Source organism: Podarcis filfolensis (genome assembly GCF_964270895.1).
Source record: "Podarcis filfolensis genome assembly, chromosome: W".
NCBI lineage: Eukaryota > Metazoa > Chordata > Lepidosauria > Squamata > Lacertidae > Podarcis > Podarcis filfolensis.
This window is the reverse complement of record NC_139619.1, coordinates 8,506,194-8,530,380: the sequence shown is the minus strand read 5'-3', so window position 1 is coordinate 8,530,380 and position 24,187 is coordinate 8,506,194. Positions and strand designations below refer to the sequence as shown.

Here is a 24,187-nt window from a genome sequence, read left to right as displayed (position 1 = left end):
GAAAGAGGCGGATTTGCCCTGCCAGACCTTAAACTTTACTATGAATCAGGAGCATTCTGCTGGTTGAAAGACTGGCTGCTTCTTGAGAACACAGACATTTTGGACCTAGAAGGTTTTAACAACGTTTTTGGATGGCATGCATATTTGTGGTACGACAAGGTTAAAGCACATAAAGCATTTAAAAACCATATTGTCAGGAAAGCATTGTTCAATGTCGGATAAGATACAAAGACTTATTGGAAAACAAAACCCCAAGGTGGTTGTCACCAATGGAAGCGAAGGCTCAGAAAAAGCTCAATATGGAGGCCAAATGGCCGAAATATTGGGAAATATTGGAACAAGAAGGAGACAAATTGAAATTGCAGAGTTTTGAGAAATTAAAAGATAAAGTGCGAGATTGGCTTCATTATTATCAAATAAGAGAGGCCTATAATTTGGACAAAAAAATTGGCTTTCAGGTGGAAAAATCAAAATTAGAAACAGAACTGTTAGATCCCAAAACTAAGATACTTTCAAGAATGTATAACTTGCTGTTAAAATGGAATACGCAGGATGAAACGGTTAAATCTGCAATGATTAAATGGGCACAGGATATCGGTCATAACATCATGTTTGCTGACTGGGAACAGTTGTGGACCACAGGTATGAAATTTACGGCATGTAATGCCTTAAGAGAGAATATTATGAAAATGATATACAGGTGGTACATGACCCCAGTCAAGCTTGCAAAAATATATCATTTGCCCGATAATAAATGTTGGAAATGTAAAGAAATTGAAGGTACATTCTTTCACCTTTGGTGGACGTGCCCAAGAATCAAGGCTTTCTGGGAGATGATATATAATGAAATGAAAAAGGTATTTAAATATACCTTCCTGAAGAAACCAGAGGCCTTCCTTCTGGGCATTGTCGGCCAATTGGTGCTAAAGAAGGACAGAACTTTCTTTATGTATGCAACAACAGCAGCAAGAATACTTATTGCAAAGTATTGGAAGACACAAGATCTACCCACCCTGGAAGAGTGGCAGATGAAGATGATGGACTATATGGAATTGGCGGAAATGACTGGCAGAATCCGAGACTTGGGAGAAGAGGTGGTGGAGGAAGACTGGAAGAAATTTAAAGACTATCTTCAGAAATATTGTAAAATTAATGAATGTTAAAATTATGTTCGGATTGGCAATAAGTGGTATTCAGCAACAAAAGTTAATAAGAATATGCAAAAGTGAATTGATAAATGGATGAAAATATAGAGTTACAATATGTTATGATATAGAGTTAAGATAAATGAAAGAGGGTAAGGATTTGCTGAATTGATTATGTAATCTGGGGAACCGGGTTTGCGTCTCCGCTCCTCCACATGCAGCTGCTGGGTGACCTTGGGCCAGTCACACTTCTCTGAAGTCTCTCAGCCCCACTCGCCTCACAGAGTGTTTGTTGGGGAGGAAGGTAAAGGAGAATGTTAGCCGCTTTGAGACTCCTTCGGGTAGTGATAAAGCGGGATATCAAATCCAAACTTCTCTTCTTCTAACATTTTATTTAAATTGTTGGAACCTGCCCTGGGACCTTAGGGTGAAGGGCAGGAAATAAGTAACAAAAACAGCAACAGAACATGGATGGGCCTTCATAGGTTGATGGGCTGCAGCCCCAGCCAGCAGGATGAGATGATGGGGTCACATGTTCACCACCCCTTGTCTAGAGCACGTTGCAGAGGCAGTGGTAGAAACTGAGCAACAGCTGGAGCCCCAGCCCACGACTTTGTATGGGCAATGCAGCACAAAGCAGCTGGTGAACCATGCCTCCGGCCTCCTTCCCATCTTCCTCTCCAGAAATGTTCAGGGTGGTTAGTTCTATCTCAAGCTACCACATTCAAGAGAAAGAGAAAGAGAGGAGGGGGGAGCAAGAGAGCTTTAGGAGCACAGCAATGGCAAGCAGCCCATCACTAAAAGGAGTTGGCAAGGATGGAGAATTTGATCCCCTCATCCCCAGGGCAGCTGTTGTTTAGGACCCAGTTCATCCCCCCTCCCCCGCCGCCAATACTCCCCACCCCTGTCTTGAGAGAGAGAGAGAGAGAGGGTGTGTGTGTGTATTGGTGTGGGGAATGACACATGCTGTATCAGAGTCTTAGTGCAAGAGTAGCTGGTGCATGCTAAAGAACACAGGAGCCTTGCTGGGTTAGATCAGCATTTTGTCATAGCTGTCAACTTACAGATTTGAAAATAAGGGACCAGCAGTCTTGAAAATAAGGGACCAGCAGCCAAAATAAGGGACCTGCAGCCTCAACTGTTCCAGGCACTCCAGTCTTCCTGTCCTCGTGCAGTCTGGTCAAACTCACGCTGGTAGCTTCGTTCATTTTCCTTACACTTCCAACATTTATTATCGGGCAAATGATAGATTTTTGCAAGCTTGACTGGTGTCATGTACCACCTGTATATCATTTTCATAATATTCTCTCTTAGGGCATTACATGCCGTAAATTTCATACCTGTGGTCCACAACTGTTCCCAGTCAGCAAACATAATGTTATGACCAACATCTTGTGCCCATTTAATCATGGCAGATTTAACTGTCTCATCCTGCGTATTCCATTTTAGCAGCAAGTTATACATTCTTGAGAGTGTTTTAGTTTTGGGTTCTAACAATTCAGTTTCCAGTTTTGACTTTTCCACCTGGAAACCTATTTTCCTATCCAAGTTGTAAGCCTCTCTTATTTGAAAATAATGCAGCCAATCTCGCACCTTGTCTTTTAGTTTCTCAAAACTCTGCAATTTCAATTTATCTCCTTCTTGTTCCAATATTTCCCAATATTTCGGCCATTTGGCCTCCATATTGGACTTTTTCAGTACCTTTGCTTCCATTGGTGACAACCACCTTGGGGTTTTATTCTCCAGTAAGTCTTTATATCTTAGCCAAACATTAAACAATGCTTTCCTGACAATATGGTTTTTAAATGCTTTATGAGCTTTAACCTTGTCGTACCACAAATATGCATGCCATCCAAAAACATTATTAAAACCTTCTAGATCCAAAATGTCTGTGTTCTCAAGAAGCAGCCATTCTTTCAGCCAACAAAATGCGGCCGATTCATAATAAAGTTTCAGGTCTGGCAGGGCAAATCCACCTCTTTCTTTAACATCAGTTAATATTTTAAATTTTATTCTGGGCTTCTTGCCCTGCCAGACAAATCTAGAAATATCTCGCTGCCACTTCTTGAAACAGTCCATCTTGTCCAGGATTTGCAAAGATTGAAACAAAAATAACATCTTTGGCAATACATTCATCTTAATAGCCGCAATTCTACCCAACAAGGATAGCTTCAGGTTTGACCATATCTCTAAATCTTTCTTTACTTCCAACCAACATTTCTCATAATTATCCTTAAATAAGTTTAAATTCTTAGCGGTCATATTAACCCCCAAATATTTAACTTTCTTTACTATTGTTAGGCCTGTCTCCTTCTGAAACCTTTCTTTCTCAATCGGTGTTAAATTTTTCTCAAGAACTTTAGTTTTTGACTTGTTCAACTTAAAACCAGCCACCTGCCCAAATTCTTGAATCACTTCCAAAACTCTTTTCAAACTAGATTCTGGCTCCTGTAATGTTAAAACTAGGTCATCTGCGAATGCTTTCAATTTATATTGCTTAGCTCCGACCTGAATGCCTTTAATCAGACAGTCCCTTCTAATCATGTTCAATAGTACCTCCAGGACTGAAATAAACAACAATGGGGAAATTGGGCAGCCTTGTCGTGTACCTTTCTCTATCTTAAATCCCTCTGTCACCACATTGTTAACAATTAATTTAGCCTTTTGTTCTGAGTAAATTGCACTTATACCATTTTCAAACCCTTGGCCCACCCCCATCCCCTGAAGATTTTTCTTCATAAAACTCCAAGAAATATTGGTGCCAAAGAAGGACAGAACTTTCTTTATGTATGCAACAACAGCAGCAAGAATTCTCATCGCAAAGTATTGGAAGACACAAGAGCTACCCACTCTGGAAGAGTGGCAGATGAAGCTGATGGACTATATGGAACTGGCGGAAATGACTGGCAGAATCCGAGACCTGGGAGAAGAGTTGGTGGAAGAAGACTGGAAGAAATTTAAAGACTATCTTCAGAAATACTGTAAAATTAATGAATGTTAAAATTATGCTTGGATTGGTAATAAGTGGTAACTAGTGACAAAAGTTAATAAGATCATGTAAAAAATGTATTGATAAATGGTTGAAAATATCGAGGTATAATATGTTATGGTATAAAGTTAAAATATTTGAAAAAAGGGGAAGAATTTGCTGAATTAAGTATGCAAATGGGAACACAAAAGGGGGAGGTGTGAGGAGGTCAAGGACATAAGCATATGAAATTGAGGATACTGAGAAAAATGGATTTTTTTAAATTTTTTTTATCAAATTTCTTTTTTTTCTTAACTAGCTGTTTTTTGTGTATCTTTTGTGTTTTCTTTTTTGTAATGTTTATTTTTATCTGTGGATTTTTTTATTCTGTGAATTTTTATTTTTCTCTTTTGTAAAACTCCAATAAAAATTTATTTTTTAAAAAAACAAACTCACGCTGGTAGCTTCGAGAACACCGTCCAACCAACTTTGTAACCAGAGGTTCAACTGAATAGAATCTGAATCACATGCACCACAAGGCCTATGCAGCCTCAACTTAAGATGGCTCCCCGGCCTGGCTTTGCACTGCAAAGTTTGCAGCAGCACGTGCAACAAAATGGCGTCCAGCATTCAAAAACCCCCTCAGCTTGCATTAACTAGCCACACACAAGGCATGCAAGCTCCACCCCCCAGTCGTTCTTAGACTTCTTATTGGGTGAGCAACACAGCCAAGCAACACAGTTGGAGCCTCCCTCCTCCCTGACCGGCAGGGAGGGAGGGAGAGGAGCTGCTTCCTTTGAAATTTAAGGGACATCATTTAAGGGACATCCATCAATAAGGGACAGCAGCGGGACATGGCGCTGGAATAAGGGACTGTCCCTTCAAATAAGGGACACTTGACAGCTATGCATTTTGTTCCCACAATGGCCAACCACATGCCCTTGGGAGTCCATAGGGACATGGGGACAATAGCACTCTGTCCATAATGTTCCCCAGAAACTGGTAAACAAAAGCATGTGGTTTGTGATAATAGTGGCAAGAAATAGCCCTGACCGGTAGCCACTGATAAACATATCCTCCATGATTCTAAATGTCTACAGCTGTCCAAATTGACAGTCACCACTGTCTCCTTGTGGCTAGGATAATACACCCAAGTAGATATGATTTCGAGAGGAGTGACATTTCCCTGAGCCACCCCAAAGCAGCCACTACCGCTTCCCAAATGCCAGTGCTCAGGTGGTAAGAGTAAGCCAGAGTGGCATAGTCTGTGCAGCAGTTGCTGAGCACAGAGACAAGGAGAAAACTGGCTCTTGGGGCCAGAGGGGGCTGGCGCCTGCATCATGAGACTGGGCTTTCTGCCTCCCGGGCTGCCAATCGCAAGCGGACCCAGAGTCAAGCAGCGCAAAATCAGTGACAAGCAGTGATGGCAAATTCTGGTTTCGTCTCCGTTCTCCTCTGCCGAGTTCTACAAGGGCCACGTTGAGACTAGGGAAGAGACCAAAGCAGAGAGCTAGAGCCACCACCTGGACTGGATTTGAGTCAGAAGGCAGGCAGGTGCGGGTTGCCTGAGAGGAAAGTCAGGTTGGTGGGGTAGTGCCTGGTTTGCCCTAAGGGACCAGCTGCCACTGCATGGAGCAGCTGCTGATCGTTGACAAGGGCAACTCCATTTACGTGCCTTCGAGGCACATGCACACTGCCGCAAAGCTGGAAGGGGCACTTGAAGGAGCAAAAATTTGCCCCCCCAAGAGCACAAAAGCGGCAAAGTGGCATGGAAACAGCATCTCGACTCCCTCCCAGGAGCTTTGGCACCGACCTTTCAGGCCTGTGGAGAGTTGGAGCAAGGAGTTTTGCAGGGAGGCTGCTGGTTTTCAAAAGGCCTTTCAAAAGGGTTTCCGGAAGTTTAGAGGGTGTTTGCAGGCTTTTCCAATGCTGTCCCCAATATACGCAATTTCATTTAAACGCACGGTACCTCGGAACGCAACCCCCGTGTAAACGGGGCGTTGCCTGTACCTGATTTGAGCCCGCTACAAGAACATCTAGAGGATAGCAAACCAACTGTTACCTTTTCTAGGAAGCTGTCTTCTCCCTGAGATCAGAGGAGGAAGGCAAGAGCAAAAGACAACCAAGGGTGTTAATGGCACAGGCCCTGAGAAGAGAAAGAAACAGCCCGTTGGCTGAACAGTATCTGGGCAGATGGCAGGGAAATGCACACGGTTCAGTGGCCCTGCGAAAGGGCAGGTGGGAGGACCAGAACCTGGGATGACTCAGTCAAGGCAAACAAAGGGCATGAACAGCACACAGGAAGCGGATGCACAGCTACAGAAGCTGAAGCTGAATGCAGTGGAGGACCCCCAGCCCCCACATTTCTGAGTGGAAGAGCAGCTGTTTTTCAAGCAGGCAAGCAGAGTGGGAAGGGTAGACATCCAGCACATGAACCTGCCAGGTAAATCAACGCCTTTCCCTACCAGGTCAATAAGTCTGGTGACGGGAACTTCGCCAATCGGCTGCCTCATCCAGCACAAGGCTTCCAAGGAGGTCCCGAAGCAGCTTGGTAGGTAGCTCCCACTGATGATGAGGAAATAGTCCTTGCCACGGTCAAGGTGAAGGACAAAGATAGCCTCAATCTTCTCTTCCTTGCTGACGTACACATCCAGGGCAATGTCCACCGTCTCACCTAAAACGGGAGGAGGTCAGGTAGATACATTCTTTGGCACAGCCAAGTTGGCTTGTCTGTAAATTGAAAGTTAAGACGGTGAAGAATTGAACAGAAGGACACAATAGGAGGCTGCGGGATCAGGCCAATGGCCCATCTAGTACAGCTTCCTGTTCTCACAGGTGTATGGGGGAAACCTTAACTTCAAGAATTAGGAAAAGAAGCGACTCAGTTCCCACCCCCACCCCACTTTCCTCTCTAGTCCTCCAAAGCAGCAGCTGCACAGAAGATGGTGACAGGATACTGGGGGGTGAGAGAAAGTGATCCTAACAAAAGAATATAAAAAGGGAAAGGATTTTTGCGCCCCCAATGTAACTTTCTTTTTTAGTTTACATTTCATTGAGTTTTTAAAAGTTTGGCTAGTTCTATATTGTAATGGTTCTAGGGGTTGCTCGTGCGTAAATCGGCGCCACACCTGGCTGCGTTACCTGGGTGAACTCTTTCTGTCCAGACAGCCACTCACCCGTGGCTGTCTCAATCGCTGGCAGAATCCGTCAGTGGGCGTTTCTTGAACTTCTTCCAGCAAAGAAGCTCTCTGACGCCTAGTCTCCGCCTACTCTCCCTGCGCGGAAGCCTTCTGCCTTTAAAAAGGCTTCTTCACGGGTCGGGGGGGACGCAAATGGTGCCCGCCGAGTCACCAGGTTCACAGGCTTCCCCGCCTGTGATTTCTAAGGGTCCCCGCGTCACCGCAGCGGCAAGACCCCGCTCCTGAAGAGCCGATTCCCTCCGGAGTTCGGAGGGAATCCACCATTAGCCGTTCGCGCTAACCCGGAAGTCCTCCACATGACCAAATTCTTGAATCAGTTCTAATACTCTTTTCGTACTAGATTCTGGCTCCTGTAACGTCAAAACTAAGTCATCTGCAAAAGCCTTCAATTTGTATTGTTTGGCTCCGACCTGAATACCTTTAATCAGACGGTCCCTTCTAATCATATTTAACAAAACCTCCAGGACTGAAATAAAAAGCAGTGGGGAGATTGGGCAACCTTCTCGTGTACCTTTCTCTATCTTAAATTCCTCTGTCACCACGTTGTTAACAATTAATTTAGCCTTTTGTTCTGAATAAATTGCACTTATACCATTTTCAAACCCTTGGCCAACCCCCATCCCCTGAAGATTTTTCTTCATAAAACTCCAAGAAATATTGTCAAAGGCTTTCTCCGCATCTATAAAAATTAAAACTGCTTTGGTATTTATGTTCACTTGCAACTTCTCCAAAATATTAATTATATTCCTCGTGTTGTCTGACAAGTGTCTACCTGGAAGAAAGCCAGCTTGGTCCTTATGAATTTCTTCCACTAATACTTTTTTTAACCTGTTAGCCAAAATGTCAGCAAATATTTTGTAATCCACATTGAGCAGGGATATGGGGCGGTAGTTCTTAAGTTGCGTCTTCTCAGACTCAGTTTTCGGTATAAGTGAAATGTAGGCTTCCTGCCACGACTCCGGTGCCTTTTTCCCCTCTAAAATTTCATTGCAAACCTCCTTTAGTGGCCGAATTAACCAATCTTTCAAAGATCTGTAGTATTTGGAGGTTAAACCATCTGGCCCTGGAGATTTACCCAACTGCATATTCTGAATGGCACCTTCCACCTCCTGTTCTGTAATTTTGTGACTCAACATTATCTTATTTTCCTGAGAGATTTTTTGTAGTCCATTTGTTCTTAAAAATTGGTCTAAATCAGTCTCTTTCTGTGGCCCTTGTGTATATAGTTGTTTAAAATATCTCTGGAAACACTTTCTAATTTCCAATGGATTCTGAATGTTCTTTCCATCTACATGCAAATTTGTAATGGTGTTTAATTTTTGTCTTTTCTTCATCTGCCAAGCTAGCAGTTTCCCACATTTATTAGCCGATTCAAATGTCTTTTGTCTCATCTGCTTAATTTTCCATTCCACTTCCTGATTTATCATTTTCATATATTGTACTTGATGTAACTTAATTTCTCTCAGAATCTCTTGCGATTTTGGTTTCGCTCTTAGTTTCTTCTCTCCCTCTTTTATTTTCCCCAAAATTTTATCTTTTTTCTCATTTTGAGTTCTTTTCTTTATTGCATTCTGTTGAATCAGAAACCCTCTCATAACCGCTTTGCTTGCGTCCCAGATTGTTCTTTTTTCAACCGTAGTATTCAAATTTATCTCAAAATAGTCTCTCAAGGTTTTTTGGGCCTTCTTGATAACCTCTTGATCTCTGAATAAGGTGTCATTCATCCTCCATCTGAAGGAACCAATTGGTGTTAATTTCATCTCCATCTTCACCGCATTATGGTCGGAGCAAGTTTTTGGGCAAATTTCCACTTTTCGAGTCTTAGGTGCCAGTCCTCTAGTTATCCATATTTGGTCAATTCTTGTCCAAGTCATATTGGCTTCAGAGAAGAATGTTCCCTCTCTTCCAAGGGGGTTCTTAGTTCTCCAAATGTCAATCAAGTCCATATTGTCAGTCAGTTCAAAAAAGGTTTTTGGTAGTCTGCCATCTTTGGTTACCACCTGTCTCTGCGACTTATCCATGTTTGTGGATACCACTCCATTCATATCTCCCATCATAATAATGTTATAGTCCATATAGTCCAACAATGTCTCATGCAATTTCTTAAAGAATTCAGACTTCCCCTCATTTGGTGCATAAATTCCTACAATCAAAAATTTCTCTCCTTGTGATTGAATCTCAATTGCAACAATTCTTCCTTGTTCATCTTTAAAAACAAATTTCGGTGATAGACTCTCTTTGGCGTAGATAACGACTCCTCTCTTTTTAACTTTGTCCGATGAAATAAATTCTTGACCCAGTCTTTTATTAATTAGAACTTTCCTATGGAGCCTTATCACATGGGTTTCCTGTAAGAAGAAGAAGAAGAAGAAGAAGAAGAAGAGTTTGGACTTGATATCCCACCTTTCACTCCCCTTCAGGAGTCTAAAAGCGGCTAACAATCTCCTTTCCCTTCCTCCCCCACAACAAACACTCTGTGAGGTGAGTGGGGCTGAGAGACTTCAAAGAAGTGTGACTGGCCCAAGGTCACCCAGCAGCTGCATGTGGAGGAGCGGAGACACGAACCCGGTTCCCCAGATTACGAGACTACCGCTCTTAACCACTACACCACACTGGCTCTCTGTAAACAAATTAAGTCCAGTTGTTCCTTTTTCAATAAATGGAATACTTTCTTCCTCTTCTCCGGGGAGTTAAAACCATGAATGTTCCAACTTAGTAATTGCAGAGACATGATGTGTTTATTCTATTTTCCTCCAACTGCTCCCAAAAGCTCTTCTTGTTCTGACGGTGGTATCCCTTTTTTTGATTTGTACAATCCCAAAGGTAGTGGTGCTGTGTCTAAAACTCCTGGTCTCAGGGCTCTTAACTCTTCTAGTGCTTCTTTTTGTAAGTCTTCTTCGTAGTCTCTCAAAAATTTTTCCTTATCTTCCACTGATCTAATTTTGAACTTTTTCCCTTTATAGGTAAAAGATAATCCCTGGGGGAATTCCCATCTAAAGACAATGCTGTTTCTTCTCAGTAGGGCCACCAAGTCTCCGTAGTTGGTTCTCAGGTCCAAAAGATATTTCGGTATATCCTTAAAAATCTCGACTCTCGAATCGTTAATCTCCAAGGTCTTCTGAAAGTGTGCACTCAATATTTTATCCCTCTCTTCTTTCGTTCGGAGGGTAACCAAACAGTCTCTCACCCTGTTCTTTCTCCCTCCTCTTCCAAGTCTAAAGGCGCTCACTATCTTAAAGTCTTTTTCCAGCTCCAAATTCCAAAATTTCCCAAATTCCTGTGTAAGATAGTCGCTCAGATTATCTTTTTCAAGTTCCGGCACGGCCCTGATCCTCAGGTTTGTCTGTTTCTCCTTCAATTCAATCATAGACAATAAAGACTGATGGTCCCCAATCTGTTTACGCATAGGTTTTATTTCTTCCTCCACAGCCGCTACTTTTTCTTTTGCTTCCTCAGCTATTTTTCGAGTAGACGCAGATTCTTCCAGCAGTTTTTCAATAGATTTTGTATTTGAATTAATGCTGGCAGTATTCCCGTCAATTTTATTTGATTGTTCTGTAACTTGTTTACTTAGGCCTTCCAATTTCTCATAAATTTTATTTAATACAGAAGTAAATTCCCCTTCTGAGGCCATTCCTTTTGGTTCAACTTCTGCCAGATCTTCCTCCTGTGTCACAGGAAGGCCGGGTACAGATGCTCTACGTTGCTGGGAAACAGCACTGGGCTGCTGCACTCTGACCTTGCCTGATCTTGTTGCTCTTTGTTCAGTCATCCCCCTTTATCTTGAGTCAAGGTCAGATCTTACCGTGGAAATTCCCTAATGTCCACAGTGGAAAATTCCCCCAACTAAATGCACAACTTCAATATTCCTCTAGGGGGACACTGTAGCAGCCATAAAATTCACAATAGAAAAGTCTTTTCTAACTTTCCATGTCCCCTTCAATAAAAACATGCAACAGTTTCCAGTCCAAAGAAGACTCTCAAAATGTATCTCCCTTGCAGAGTTAATCATTAAAAAGTTACAATGTCCATAAGTAGTGCGAGTCCCAATGTAGCAGTTCTCATAAGCCTGGCAGTCCGTTCCCAAGAGTTTCAACAGAAAAAAAGAAAGAAAGTTTTACCTCTATTTTTCCCAGAAGAAATAAAGTTACTTTCCCTCTTCCCCCCCTCTCCCAATCTGGGGGGGGGGGGGGAGTTCTTTCGCTTTGATGTTTCGATTTAAGACTTTAAAAGCTCCGCTTTCCAAGTATTAGCATAGAAACGTCTTTGCTTTGATCTGTTACAGAAACGGGAGGCGGACTTCCTGTTTACACCTTCCCGCTTCAGTGCCAAATTAACGCCTTTTTTCTTCTTCAAGTCCAATCTTTTAATTTCACCTACTCACGGGTAGTAGTTTAGCAGCCGAATTGTCACAGGAAAAAGGTCAGCGCTCTCCGGCAACAGCTACGCGGCTTCACCCCACAGAAGGAGCAATTGACTCTCAGCACCGCGCCTCCCGTTACGCTCCGGAGCCCCTTGCGGGGTTCCTTCGCTGATTCGGGGGGCGCAAATGGTGCCCGCCGAGTCCCACGCTCGCAGGCTCCTTCTGCCTGCGATTTCCGATCGGGTCTCCGCTTCGCCGTAGCGGATAGACCCACTTTCTGCGGGGCTTCTCCCTCTTACTCAGAAGGAGACCGCCATTGCCGTTGGCGCCGCCTCCGGAAGTCATATTTAGTAAGCTTTTGGGTGAACTGCACATCCGGAGTGGGAGGATTACTAGCTGCATATTAATAGGGGGAGGGGGAGCTTGGATTTGGGGTGCAAGCAATTTGTTTTTTGTTTCCCCACTCGAGATGCTTGCTGTGGCTAGGGCCGGGCGATATGTCAATATAGATATATTTTCAAATCAGCTTGAAATCTAGATAGTGAGACTGGTTTCATAATTTCTGACCTGGCAATATATTGCGAATCATGATGTGTGTGTGTACTATGCAAAAAACACCATGTGGGGGGAAACTGTGAAGCCAGACAATGCCTCTACATAGCTCCATCTTATTTCAGACATTGTGATATATTGGTGTATTGCAATGTTTAGCTAGTGATATATCACCGTGTTGAAAGCCAGCTATCGCCCAGCCCTAGTTGTGGCCTCAGAGGGCAAGACTTGTCCACCCAGCTGGAGCAAGGAAAGAATGCATACAGGCACACATTCTGTCAGGCTCTCATGCCAGTCCCGCTTGTCGTTGGACCTCCAGGAGAAGCAGTTTCTGGATATCGTACCCCAGGATGGTGATGACTCCACTGAGCGGCCAAGGAGATCTGGCTTTTGGTGGACCACCTCTTCAAGAATGCCTGCCACCAGGTGAGCTGAGGGGGACGGTACCATTGAAAGGATGGGTGTGGGCTGGAATCCAGTACCAGTTTTGAGGTGTGCAGGTTCCAAACCCCACAACTGATTTATATCTTAGCTACCGACTCGCTCTTACAAGCTCCTGCTGTGAGTATAGTGGCACCTTGGTGGAGCGGCAGCGGGTGGGACATCCAGCATATACTATTCCTTAGAACGGCTCAGAAGAACCCAAGTGTTCCCAACCATTGTCTGTCTATCCCTAGCAAAGCGGCTCTCTGAGACTGGCCACTAGAAGAAGCGGGGAATGATTTCACTCTCCCATTGCCCCAAATCAGGAGAAGGGTAGTAGGAATGCTACTGTGGAAAGCAGGTGGGATACAATTCTCAGCCCTTGTGCCAGCTCTCTTGGTGATGGGCTTCTCTCCATTGTGGCATTCCTCGACCTCACATTATGCACCCCAGGGCTGGATTGTTCTTCATGCTATCCAGGATGTACCTCATCCCTTCCGAACGCATGGGTGATACTCTGCTTCAGGAGGACCTCTTCCAGACCACGGGCACGCAGGACGAGCTGCAGGAGAGAATTGAGTGCCTGGACACCAGCATTCCCGAGACAATCCGTATCCTCTTTGGGGGACATTGTTGGGGAGCAGGGCTGCTTGGTGGTTTTCTTTCGCTCTTGGCTGGAGTGGACCTCACTTTTATATACCTGGTGGCTTAGGTTCCTAGGCCAGCCCATCCTTAAGGCTCTGGGACACAGCACAATGAAATGCCCACAGTCAAGTCCAGTCATGCATCCAAACAGCTTCACAGCTTTAACCCCCATTTGGAAATGTCAGCCTGGCTAGGTAGAGCAGAGCTGGGGAACCTTGACAGGCCCGCAGGCCCCACATCTAGCATCATACGTGGTGTCAGGTGTGGAGACAGGTAAAGACATGGCTGCAAAGGAGCTTCAAGGGTGCGTTCAATTGTTCTTTGGCAAGCAGGGTTTCTTGACCGCACTTTTGGAGTTGACCACTAGTATTTGTTGTTTGGATTGAAACCATGCCTGCAGAAGGACATTTCCTCGGCAGATCAGCTTTGCAGGCAGCTTCGTCAAGAGGGGAGGTGTGGGATAATTACAGTGGGATGGCTCAGCTGGTAGAGCGTGACACTCTTAATCTCAGGGCTGCGGGTTCAAGGTCCACCTTGCGCCAAAAGGGGGAACTTGCAAGGTGGGCCCAGATGTATAAGGACCAAGCTTCTTGCTTTGGACCAGCCTGGGAAGGAGGCAGGCTGCAGGTAACAGGACAGAACACTTCCCTTGCCAGGCTGTCAATAGCTGGCAGTGACCACTCGGTGGCCGAAGCTCTGCTCATCTTCCTGGAGGCAGTGCCAGAACCAGTCCTTTGCTATGAACTCTATCAGCGCTGCCTTGAGTGCTCACATGACAGCCACCTCTGTCGCCAGGTCGGCCCCAGAGCCCCATCTCTTCCTGGCTGGTCTGTGGTGTGTACAGAAGCATAGAATCAGAAGGGATTTCCAAAGTCATCTAGTCCAAATGTTGCCGCGAGTAACAGGAAATCCACTAAAACATCCCTGAAAGCCAGTAAACCGGCACACTGGCAGGAGGGCTAGTCTGGTCTGGGAAGCCTTGTTAACTGCAGAGGTTGCTGATGTCTCCTTTGATAACCATCCCTCTTGGTTGTGGAGGGTGGGTGGGGTGCGCACATGTTGCCTTTTTGCTTTCTGACCAGGACTTGTAACAATAGCCCACCTGTTTCCGTGAACCTCGCTTGAATTTCCAACCCAGGAAGCGGCCATATACTGGGCCATCTAGCTCAGTATTGTCGAAATTGACAAGCAGTGGCTCTCCAGCATTTCAGACAAGGGATGTTCCCTACCCTCCTGGGAGATGCTGGGGGTGGAGCCTGAGACTTTCTGCATGAAAAGCAGGTGGTTTACTGCAGAGCTATGGCCCTTCCCCCAAGAGATCTCAGTTGGTAGAGCATAAGACTCTTCATCTCAGTGTCCTGAGTTCGAGTCCCACCTTAGGCATTGCAGGGGGTTCGATTAGTTAACCCTTGTGGTCCCTTCCGACTCTACAGTTGTATTGTTCCCCAAAGTTCCCAGCAGAGTTCTAGTCCGGTTACCATTTTAAACATTCTTTTTTTTTATGCCAGGTCTAAACCTGCAAACATAACAAGTACACCGTGCTAGTGATCCATGCCCCTCCTCTAGCAAAGCTCTGCACTGAAACTCCAAACCGCCCCTCCCTGTCTTGCAGGTGATCTGCCAGTTGCCGCGGTCGCACCAGAACGTGTTCCGCTTCGTGGTGGCTTTCCTGCGGGAGCTGCTGAAATACTCTGAGAGCAACAACGTCAGTGGCAACATGCTAGGTAAGGCCTGCCTGTCCTGGCTGGGAGCTGGCCTTCCTCCTGCTCCCGCCTCCTCTCATGCAAATGTTTCGCTTCCCTGCAGCCACCCTCTTCGCCAGCCTCCTGCTACGGCCTCTGCCCAACGTTCTGCCGAGTGCCATCGGCTTCCTCCTGGGCTTCCTGCTGGGGGCGGATGACTACGAAAGGTGCCAAGCGTGACTGGAGACGAAGTTGGGAGGGAAGAGGCAAGGCCCAGCCTCTGTTCTCTGGTGCCATCTTGTGCCTTCTCTGGTGCCTTCCCCTTGTGCCATCTTGCCATGTGCCAGCTCCCTTCCCTGTGCTTCGCCCTTTCCACCTTTTCCTCTTGACTCCTGACACGGTTGCACACTTGGCTTTCCACATGGTTCCAGGGCATTGGCAGCAGGTTCAGGGTGCTTGGGGAGGGACCCTGTTGGAGGACAGTCATTCCCCTGCCCATCCTACTACCACCACTGCTGCTCTCAGTCCCTGCGCAGTAGTCCACGCTCTCCCCTTCTGCTGCAGCTGAGCATGTGCTACTCTTGGTGGGTACCAGGCATAAGGATTCCTGGCCTGTCCTGGGATTGCAGGACCTCTTTCTCTGTCCCCCCAGCCTTGATGCTCATCAAGAAGGGGCAGGGCAGCCACTGTGGCCCATGTACGCCTTAGCCTGCTCTCTATAGTTCAGCTATCTGTCCCCATTCTGCCAAGTAGAGTTCTAGGTGTTCATTCTTCATGAAACACTAAGCACTGCCTAAAGGGACCAGGGAGGAGGAGGGGGCGCAGGCTGGGCAGCAGGAGGGGAGCTGAGGCAGTGGGTACAGCTGGGTTGGGTTGGGCTCCCCACCCGACCCCAAGTTCTGCAACTTTGTCTTTCTGCTTTTGTGTCCTGGGTTCCTGTACTTGGTGCACACACACTCTTAATTTATTGGGAAGCGGTTGTTTCAAAATGAAAGATCCGTTGTGCAGAGATTGTTCTGGTGTTTGGAGGGGAGCTACACTTGCCTTGGCTGGTTTCTCCACTGCTCTGAAGCTCAGCCAGACTTTCCAAATGTAGCCGCCTTGGGCCCTCGCAGCACACATGAAGGAGAGGCTGTGGAGAGGGGGTGCTGCATGGGGCATCAGGTCGTGCAGATACCATGGAATCTGACTTCGCTCTTCACAACAAGGCTTGCAGGTGCAGAAAGAGGGCTACATTGCTTCCCCAAGGTGTTTCTCAATTGCTCTCCTTCCTCATACTGCTTGCAGCTTGCAAGTTTCAGCCCAGCAGCGGCTGGCTGCGAATTATTGCATAGACTCTTGAGGGGAGGTCTGCCCTCCCCTCTCCCCATTAAGCTTTGTCTCCAGGGCTCAGTGGTAGGAGGGAGAACAGAGGCAGAAAAAGAACTGGGCTTGGCTTGAGGGGGTTATGAGAGCATATGTGCACCTGGTGCCAAGGGATAAGGCTGCAGAACTGAGCAGAGCACACTTAAGAGCAGGAGGAGCTGAGCCCTGCTCCCGCCACCACCACCAACAGCAACTCCTAGATGTCCACTTGTTCTTCTCAAGGGAGTCCCCAAAATGACCAAAGGAGACTGGAGCTCTGAGAGCAGCTATGGAGACTGCAGAGTCTGGATGGGAGCTCTTTTATTATTTATTTTCATTTGAAGTGGGATGGAGTGGAGGCTAGATGGATGACTTTGAGGGGGGGGGAGTAGGCGGAGAGCAGTGGAACAGGATTGGGAACTTCCTCCTTCCCCACTGAAATAATCCAACTGGGCACCCTAGGAACTGGCAGGGCCAACCTGCGCATGAGGCGTTGCGAGGCCATTGGCTCAAGGGGGGGCAGATCAAGGTCCATAGAGCACCATGCTTGCAGCCATGCCACTATTGTGACCACGGTCAGGCCCTTGTGAGGGTTTTGCCAACACAACCTGCTCCTCTCCAGCCTCCTTTCCTAAAGGAGAAGCAGAGGCAAGGCTCAGGGTGTTTCTGCCTCAAGCAAAAACATCCTCAGCTGGTCCTGGCAGTGGACATTAGAAATTGCTTTCGATATGGAAAAGAGTGGAATGCAGGAAAGTGGGGGGAGGGGAGTGTGTTAAAGGAAAAGGGAGGAGTTTTCCAAACTAAAATTGGGGTTGAAGACAGAGCTCTATTGAGTCACAAAAGGGGCTTCTGCCAGCCCAGTGGAATTTCCGGCTCCCCACATCCCAGCGTCTTAAAACACAAGAAGAGCTTGGGGAGTCAATTTTGTGCATAAGGTAGATGTTTGGCATGGTCTGTCCTTGATGTGAAAAGATGATCCTTTCAGTATTTACTTTGGTGAACTACAGCTCCCACAACAACAACTCTGAAGGTGACGCAGATGTTCAGAGCGGGGTGCTGATAATGCCAAGGTCATAAGTTTGATCCCTGTATAGGCCAACTGCATTATTCCTGCATTGTAGGGGATGGAACTAGATCAGTGGTTCCTAATTGGCAGATTACTGAGGACCCCTTATTTTTCAAAAGCCAAGCCGCAGACCCCCTACTTTTGAAAAAATTGATAACTCTATGGTAGTTACCTCTGCAAAGCAATTTTTTGAACAAAATGTGGGTAATAAGCAAAGGATTTTAGGTATACTACAAACAACAAGACCGCCCATAAAATGTATGCTATTGCCATGCCAAAATGAGAGAAAATTAGTTGGAGGGAGGCAAGGGATGGGGCCACGGACCCCTGATTGGGAATAACGGAACTAGATGGTCCTCGGTGTCCCTTCCAACTCCACAATTCTATGATCCTGTGTCTTAAAAACAAATCTTGAGGAATAGTGTGTGGGTGGGTGGGGGGTTCTGTTTGAACTTTCCCAGCCTTTGATTTATTCTGATTTGCGCTTGTGTCCCTACTCCCCACGTGTAGAATTGCTATACGTTTGGATTTTCCTGGACATTCAAGCGTTTCCCGCATGGACACTTGTTTCCAACGGCCAAATCCCGGCAATTCCGGGCGGATGGCAACCCTACCCACTTGTGCCAGATTGCCTGGCATACATTACAAGCATCTAGTCACCTCCCAGGGCTAGCCGACCTGACGGGAAGAGTCCGCGACCAGAAGGAGGAGGAGTACCAGGAAGAATGGACAAAATTCAAAGATTATTTAGCTGAATATATCAAGATAACCTAATTGGAAAAGCTTGCAAATACGAGATAGGCTTAGGATTTAAATATGTAAGGATAGGAATTAAGATGTTTCAAGCTAGATTAGAAAGAATGAAAGATGTGAAATGATCAAGTTTTTTTTTTTTTTTTGATAAGATTGATTTTGGAAAACTGTTAAAAAGAAATACAATTGGATTACCTTTTTGTAAACAAAAGCAACAACAACCCCCAAAATAAAACTCGGAAGCAGCAGGACTCCTTAGGAACTCTTCAAAAAACAAAACACAAAACTGCATATCCCTACCTAGTCACCAAATGTGAGGGGAAACGTAAGCCAGCATCTTACACTGCTTTAAATGATAGCCAGATTCTGCAATTTTTTACCACACCAGAAGTAAAAGCACGGGGCATTAATAAGTTTTTGAAAAATCATGCACTTCATTTGTAGGCAAGGGAAAGCTTTCTGAAATGTACAAAATCTTACTAAGACACACAATCTGTTGAAATGACCAAGCAGCGGATGAGATTCGGGGACAGTGGTGTGCCGCCTGGGGAAATGTTCCTTTCCATTCACCTTAAGCAAAGATGTGGTGACCTTGTGCATCCATAAATAACTTTCAGAAATGTATTTCATTACTTCCCGAAGCTTCTCAATGGGCTACCAAATGGCATTTCTTTCTATTTTGGATGAAACTGGGGAAGCAGCTTTAGAAGAAGGGGTTGCTGACATTCACTGGCCTGGAAAACACCTGATGCCAATATGATGGCATAGCGGTGTCCGCAAATTGTGGGTGGTGAATTGCTTGGGTGGCCTCTCTTGAGAAACGTTGCCAGAAAATGTATGAACCTGTTTGTGATAAAAAGTGATTCGTAAAGCTGCAAACAGCAGGTGTCCCAAGGTTAGGGAGAAAACATGGCAATGAATGAGGGGGGAGATTAGTTCAGGGTCAAGCTGGATGGGTTGTCAAGGAAACAGTGTCCTGCCCATCTTTGTGACATCTCGTGCTGCTTGTAGAAAAGACAGAAGCTACACATCCCCGTCGTGGGATAGTTGGGAGGAGTTGGCTGAGACAGAACTGGGACGGAGAAGCAAGCAAGCAAGCAAGGGACCAACAGGAGAAATAGGTGTAGACCTTGCTTTGCTTTGCTTTCACTTTATCATTTCATTTTCATTTGTATATTTTGTGCACATATTTTCCTGTATATTTTAGACAGAGAGGAGTAGCAATAGGGTTAAAGGCAAGGTTCAGAGTTAGTGTTGTGTGAGCATTTTAAAGCAGTTGAGTTTAAACAGGAGTGGATTTCACCTGAAGAGATGGCCAGCATCGTGAATCTGTAAGTAGGATTTCGTCTGCTTCTTTTTTGTAATCTTCTGGGGTAAGGGCTTGGGGTCCCCCACACGGCCAGCATCCCCATGGAATTTAACCCCTTGCTGAACAGCTTAACTTCTCTTCCCACCCCCCTCCCTTTCCCCACCTTCCCATTCTCCCTCAAATCTCATTGCAGCTCAGCTGGTTAGAGGGAGCTGCAGATAGCACCAAGGTTGCAGGTTCGATTCCCATAAGGTACAGCGGCATATTCCTGCATTGCAGGGGGTTGGACTAGATGATCCCCAGTGTACCTTCCATGATCATTATTTTGAGATGCTTTTTATGACATTCATAGCCCACTTTTCATCCAAGCAGTTCAAGGTGGCATTGATGGCTTGCCTTTCCCCCCATTTTCCCCCTCACAACAAACCTGTTAGGCAGGCTAGGATGAGAGTGACTGGACCCAACATCAAACAGTGCACTTCATGACTGAGTGGGGATTTGCACTCGGATCTCCCAGGTCCTCCTAGTCCAGAATTCTAGCCACTATACACCCCCCCTCTCTCTACCCCTTCTCCGTTTCTCAACTCTTCAGCCATCAACTGCAACAGACAGGGGTTCTGTCAGTCTTCCTGTCAGTCACTCTGGATCTAAGAGAGTTTTCATTGCATTCTTTGGCTCATCTATGCCTTGATGCTTTGACGACCTTCCTAGCAGCCCCCTTCGCTCTCCAGGCAGGGCTGCTGTCCTAACAGCATTATGCTGAGGGCTCTTTTAAATGCTGGAAATGCTTCCCTTATCTTTCCTTTGCTGGGGGTAGGGGTGGGGGAGTGTTGGAATCCCCCCCATACATGAGATGCACCACTGTGTTCCAGTGGAGAGCCGTTTGGGCCGTTTCAACTCGGACCCCCCCCCCCCGGGTCACCGCTCAGGGGCGTGCCTTAGGCCCTCACCTCCATAGTCTTCGGACAGGGCCACGCCCCCCGGAATCCTTTAGCGGACTACCCTTCAATATGCGGGGCAGGTGATGGCTCTTCCTCCCCTCTTCCATCTACAGAACAATACCAATACCAATGCCTAACCGCCAATACCCAGAAAGTTGTGACAATTTGCTACGAGGTAGGCGGCAATAAATAGGGCTGGTCACGCTCCCTGAGCCAGCGATTGGCTGTCCAGGGGCTGACGCAGCCGGGGATTCCCTCAGTCACCCGCAACTCCACCTCCTTTGTAGGCGGAAGTGGCTTTGCTGGATCAGAGGAAAAGCCCATCTAGTCCAAACTCACAAGCAGTAGCCCACTCCTGCTGCTTCTCCTCTAGCTGTGGGCTTCAGAGGTAGAGTGCCTCTGTTCCTGGAAGCTCTATATTGCTATGCTGAGTAATAGTGAGAGATGCTGTTGTTCTCCTCCAACAATTGGTGTAATCTGCTTCCCAGCCCTGCAGGCTACTTGTCCTTGTAGCATCGGCTACCTGCAAATTTCAGCAACGGAGTAAACATGATGTGAAGAAGTTCCCACCAGCATTCTCAAATGAGTTGATTCAAAGCTCTCCCTCCATCTGCTTTCTCTCCAAGGCCACGATCATCTTGGATAACTCCTTCCTGCTCCTTTCCTTGTTTTTTTAAAAAATAAATAAATAAACAAATGATTGAAGATTTCTTAGTTTACAAAAAAAACGTGCCTTGTCTCTTTTTTCAAGTTGTGCTTTCTACAGATCAGTTTCATTTGTTGTGAGACATTAGTGTTGCATGCAGTGTTGGGTTAGGAAGAACAGAGGGGGAAAGAGGGGGAGGGTGGGGTATGAAATGAAAATCAGCAAAACAAGGATTGCAAATAGAGAATAGAGACTGACCTCTGAGAAGTAGACGTTTCACCTTTTAAGTTGAATTACTGAAATAATAAACTGTTAGGCTACCCGTATTTGTGTTATGGCCAGTGGCGTAGCGTGGGGGGTGCAGGGGGGGCGGCCGCACCGGGCGCAACATCTGAGGGTTAGGGTTAGGGGGCGCAAATCCACGGGTTAGGGGGCGCAAATCCACGGGTTAGGGGCACAAATTACTTGCCTTGCCCCGGGTGCTGACAACCCACGCTACGCCACTGGTTATGGCTATGCTGCAAAGACTCCCTGTCTTCTCTTACACACCCACCCACCCCATTTTGGTTGTAGGCTTCTGTCTCAGGTTTTGAAATGTGTTGAGGAGGGGGCTTTACTGGGTTGTTTTTCACCTTTATTATGCATTTTGATTTTTTATACTGCGATTTTTATGTTGTAACCAGTGCTTTTTTCTATTTAAAAAAATGTTTGGGGTACTCTCATTTTGACTCAAGAAAACCACCATTTTATAGTTCAAATTGGGGAAAATAAATGCAGTACAGTAAATGGACAAAAGTGCAAAGATTCACAAAATGTTTCGGGGTGTGCGTACCCCTGCATCCCCCCAGAAAAAAGCACTGGTTGTAACTGAGACCTGTGGGTATAGGGCGGTATAACAACAACAACAAGGTCTGCCCCTCTCCTTCTCTTCTAGGTTCAGGCGACTGAGGGACATGGCAGCCCGCAAGAAGAAGGGGACCCGCAAAGTCCCCAAGAAGTCCAGGGTTGCTGTGGGCCCACGTGAGCAAATGCTTCCTTTTCATTTTGGAGCGTAAGGAGGGGTGGCCTTAATGCTCTAATCCTCAACTGTGGAAAATAAGTAGAAATGAACTAACCTGCCCCCATGTCCTTTCCTGCTTCTCTTGTTGCAGATGGTTCAGAGACTGGCAGGGTCTGGGCATCACCTGTGGTTAGTATTTGAGAGAACAGCACAGTACATACGAAATCCCTCACCCCCCACCCCCCCCCATCCACCAGTGCTGTTTATACCCCCATTTTGGCGGTCTCAGGTGCAGAGAAGCCCTCCTGCCATGAACTGACAGCCTGACTCTTGCCATTTCAGCAACTGGAGAAGGATGAGATGTTGCTCTGCTGCGTGCTGGCCACTTGCTCGGAGGCCCGCCAGAGAGAAAAGGACAGCTTGAGGTACTCCAAAAAGATGGCCGTCAAGGCAATTGCGGTGAGTGAGAGGTTGCATGAGGTATCCAGGGGTGAGGGGGGCAGGAGAGCTGGGGATGAGATTGGGGGGATGCTGGGCAGAAGGAAGGCCTGGCGGGGTCTGGCCAAGAGAAGGGTTGTGCAGGCATTTGGCATTACATTGCCAATTCCTGCACTGAGTTTGGGGTTGGAGGAATCCACCTGATGTCCGTAGGGAACTGATGTTTCCCCCCTCCGCCCTCTGTTCTCTATCAGGATCTCATGGGACGGATTGCGTGCTTTATGCAGCCTGAATTGGTCCTTGCTACGGCACTGGAAGCCCTTTACCAACTGAGGTATACCGGGTTTTTTGAGCTTGATGAGGAGCTGGCGGGGGGGGGGGGGGAGCAGAATGTGGAAAGGTGTTACCAGACCTTGCCACTGCAGTGAATTCGATTGGAAGAATTGCTTACAATTTCTTGGGTTTCTTGCGTTCAAAAAGCTTTCTTTATGCAGCAACTATTTACAGGGTGAGTGGAGATGTGAGAGAGAAAATAGAAGCTATATTGTCTAGAGATGACTGCAAAATGGCTCAGCTTTTAGGGGTGGGATTAACTAAGACCTAGAGGCTTGCAACCAAGTGCCAGGTAGACTGCCACATAAACAGTGCCCTCGTGTGTTTATTTTAATTTTACCTTTATTCATTTTTACCCTGTAAAATTGATACGCTGCTTGATTGTCAAAAGTGGTTTAAGCTAACACATGCATTCACTAGAACTTCAAGAGAATGACATGTATTTGATGCTTCCCCCAATATGAGACAGAGTCTAAAAACTTTTCCCTCCTTCTCTCCAGCCTCATGAAGCCCAAATTACCACTGAAGCTCCACAGCCTGATTGTGCATGCAGCCTTTGCGGCAGTCATTGAGGTCAAAACTGAGCCCGACAAGCAGGTAAGTTGTTAGCCTTGAAATTTGACTTCTCTAGTTGTTGCTTCTTCTTCACATGCTTTAAGCACTGCTCCCATTGCTCAACATCTGATCTCTCTTTCCCCTGCTTGGCGCATCCTCTCCCTCATTCCCATTGCCTGCAGGAGTTAGAGGAACGTTATACTCTGATGCTGGGAGGCCTTCTCTGGGAGGCCCCAAGCACTAAGATCCTGAACTTGCTGATGAATGTAAGTATCTTGATGGCCTCAGTGGCTGTTTGACCTAGAAAGCTTTCATGGAGAAGCCGCCACCTAGCAGTGCACCTCTTGGGCCCTTCCCCTCTTGTAAGGCAAGCTGGCCACATGGACGAGCCAGCAAAGGCCCACTTGCCCAGACAGCCAAAGGAGGGCCTTGGATGCAGAGCTACAATTTGGGGCTGGAGGACATTGCCATTTTAGAACAGAAACGGATCTCTCTCTGAGAGTGTAAAGGGCTTCACAGTGGTCTGCCTCTTTCCCCCAGACCAGCCTCCTGATTCTGAGGTCCCCTTTCCTCCCACAGGAACTGAGAGGTTACACAACAAGTGCGATTGCAGCGGAGAGGCAACTGGCAGCCAGTGGCATTAGCTGGCTGATGTCCTGTGCAAGAAGGCTCAGTTGCCTGAAGGTAAGTCTCTCACCTTTGGCACCTTCACAGCCCCAAGAGGCTCCCAGAGTGGCTTGTGAAAGGATTCCCACAGGAGGAATCACAGTCTGGTATCAGGCACACAACACAATGTGTGTCCCTGGGATGCCGGACAAGGCTGG

General features: G+C 46.5%; 1 protein-coding gene across 1 annotated transcript in view; it reads right to left on the bottom strand.

Moving 5' to 3' along the window:
* The window catches only part of LOC310753758 (inositol polyphosphate 5-phosphatase OCRL-like), a gene marked incomplete at both ends in the record, with an annotated part of 91,039 nt that overhangs the window by 9,995 nt on the left and 56,857 nt on the right, over positions 1–24,187 (bottom strand). The window contains 2 exon segments of the mRNA XM_083595102.1: positions 6,176–6,199; positions 6,579–6,782. Coding sequence (XP_083451228.1) covers positions 6,176–6,199; positions 6,579–6,782 — 228 coding nt within the window.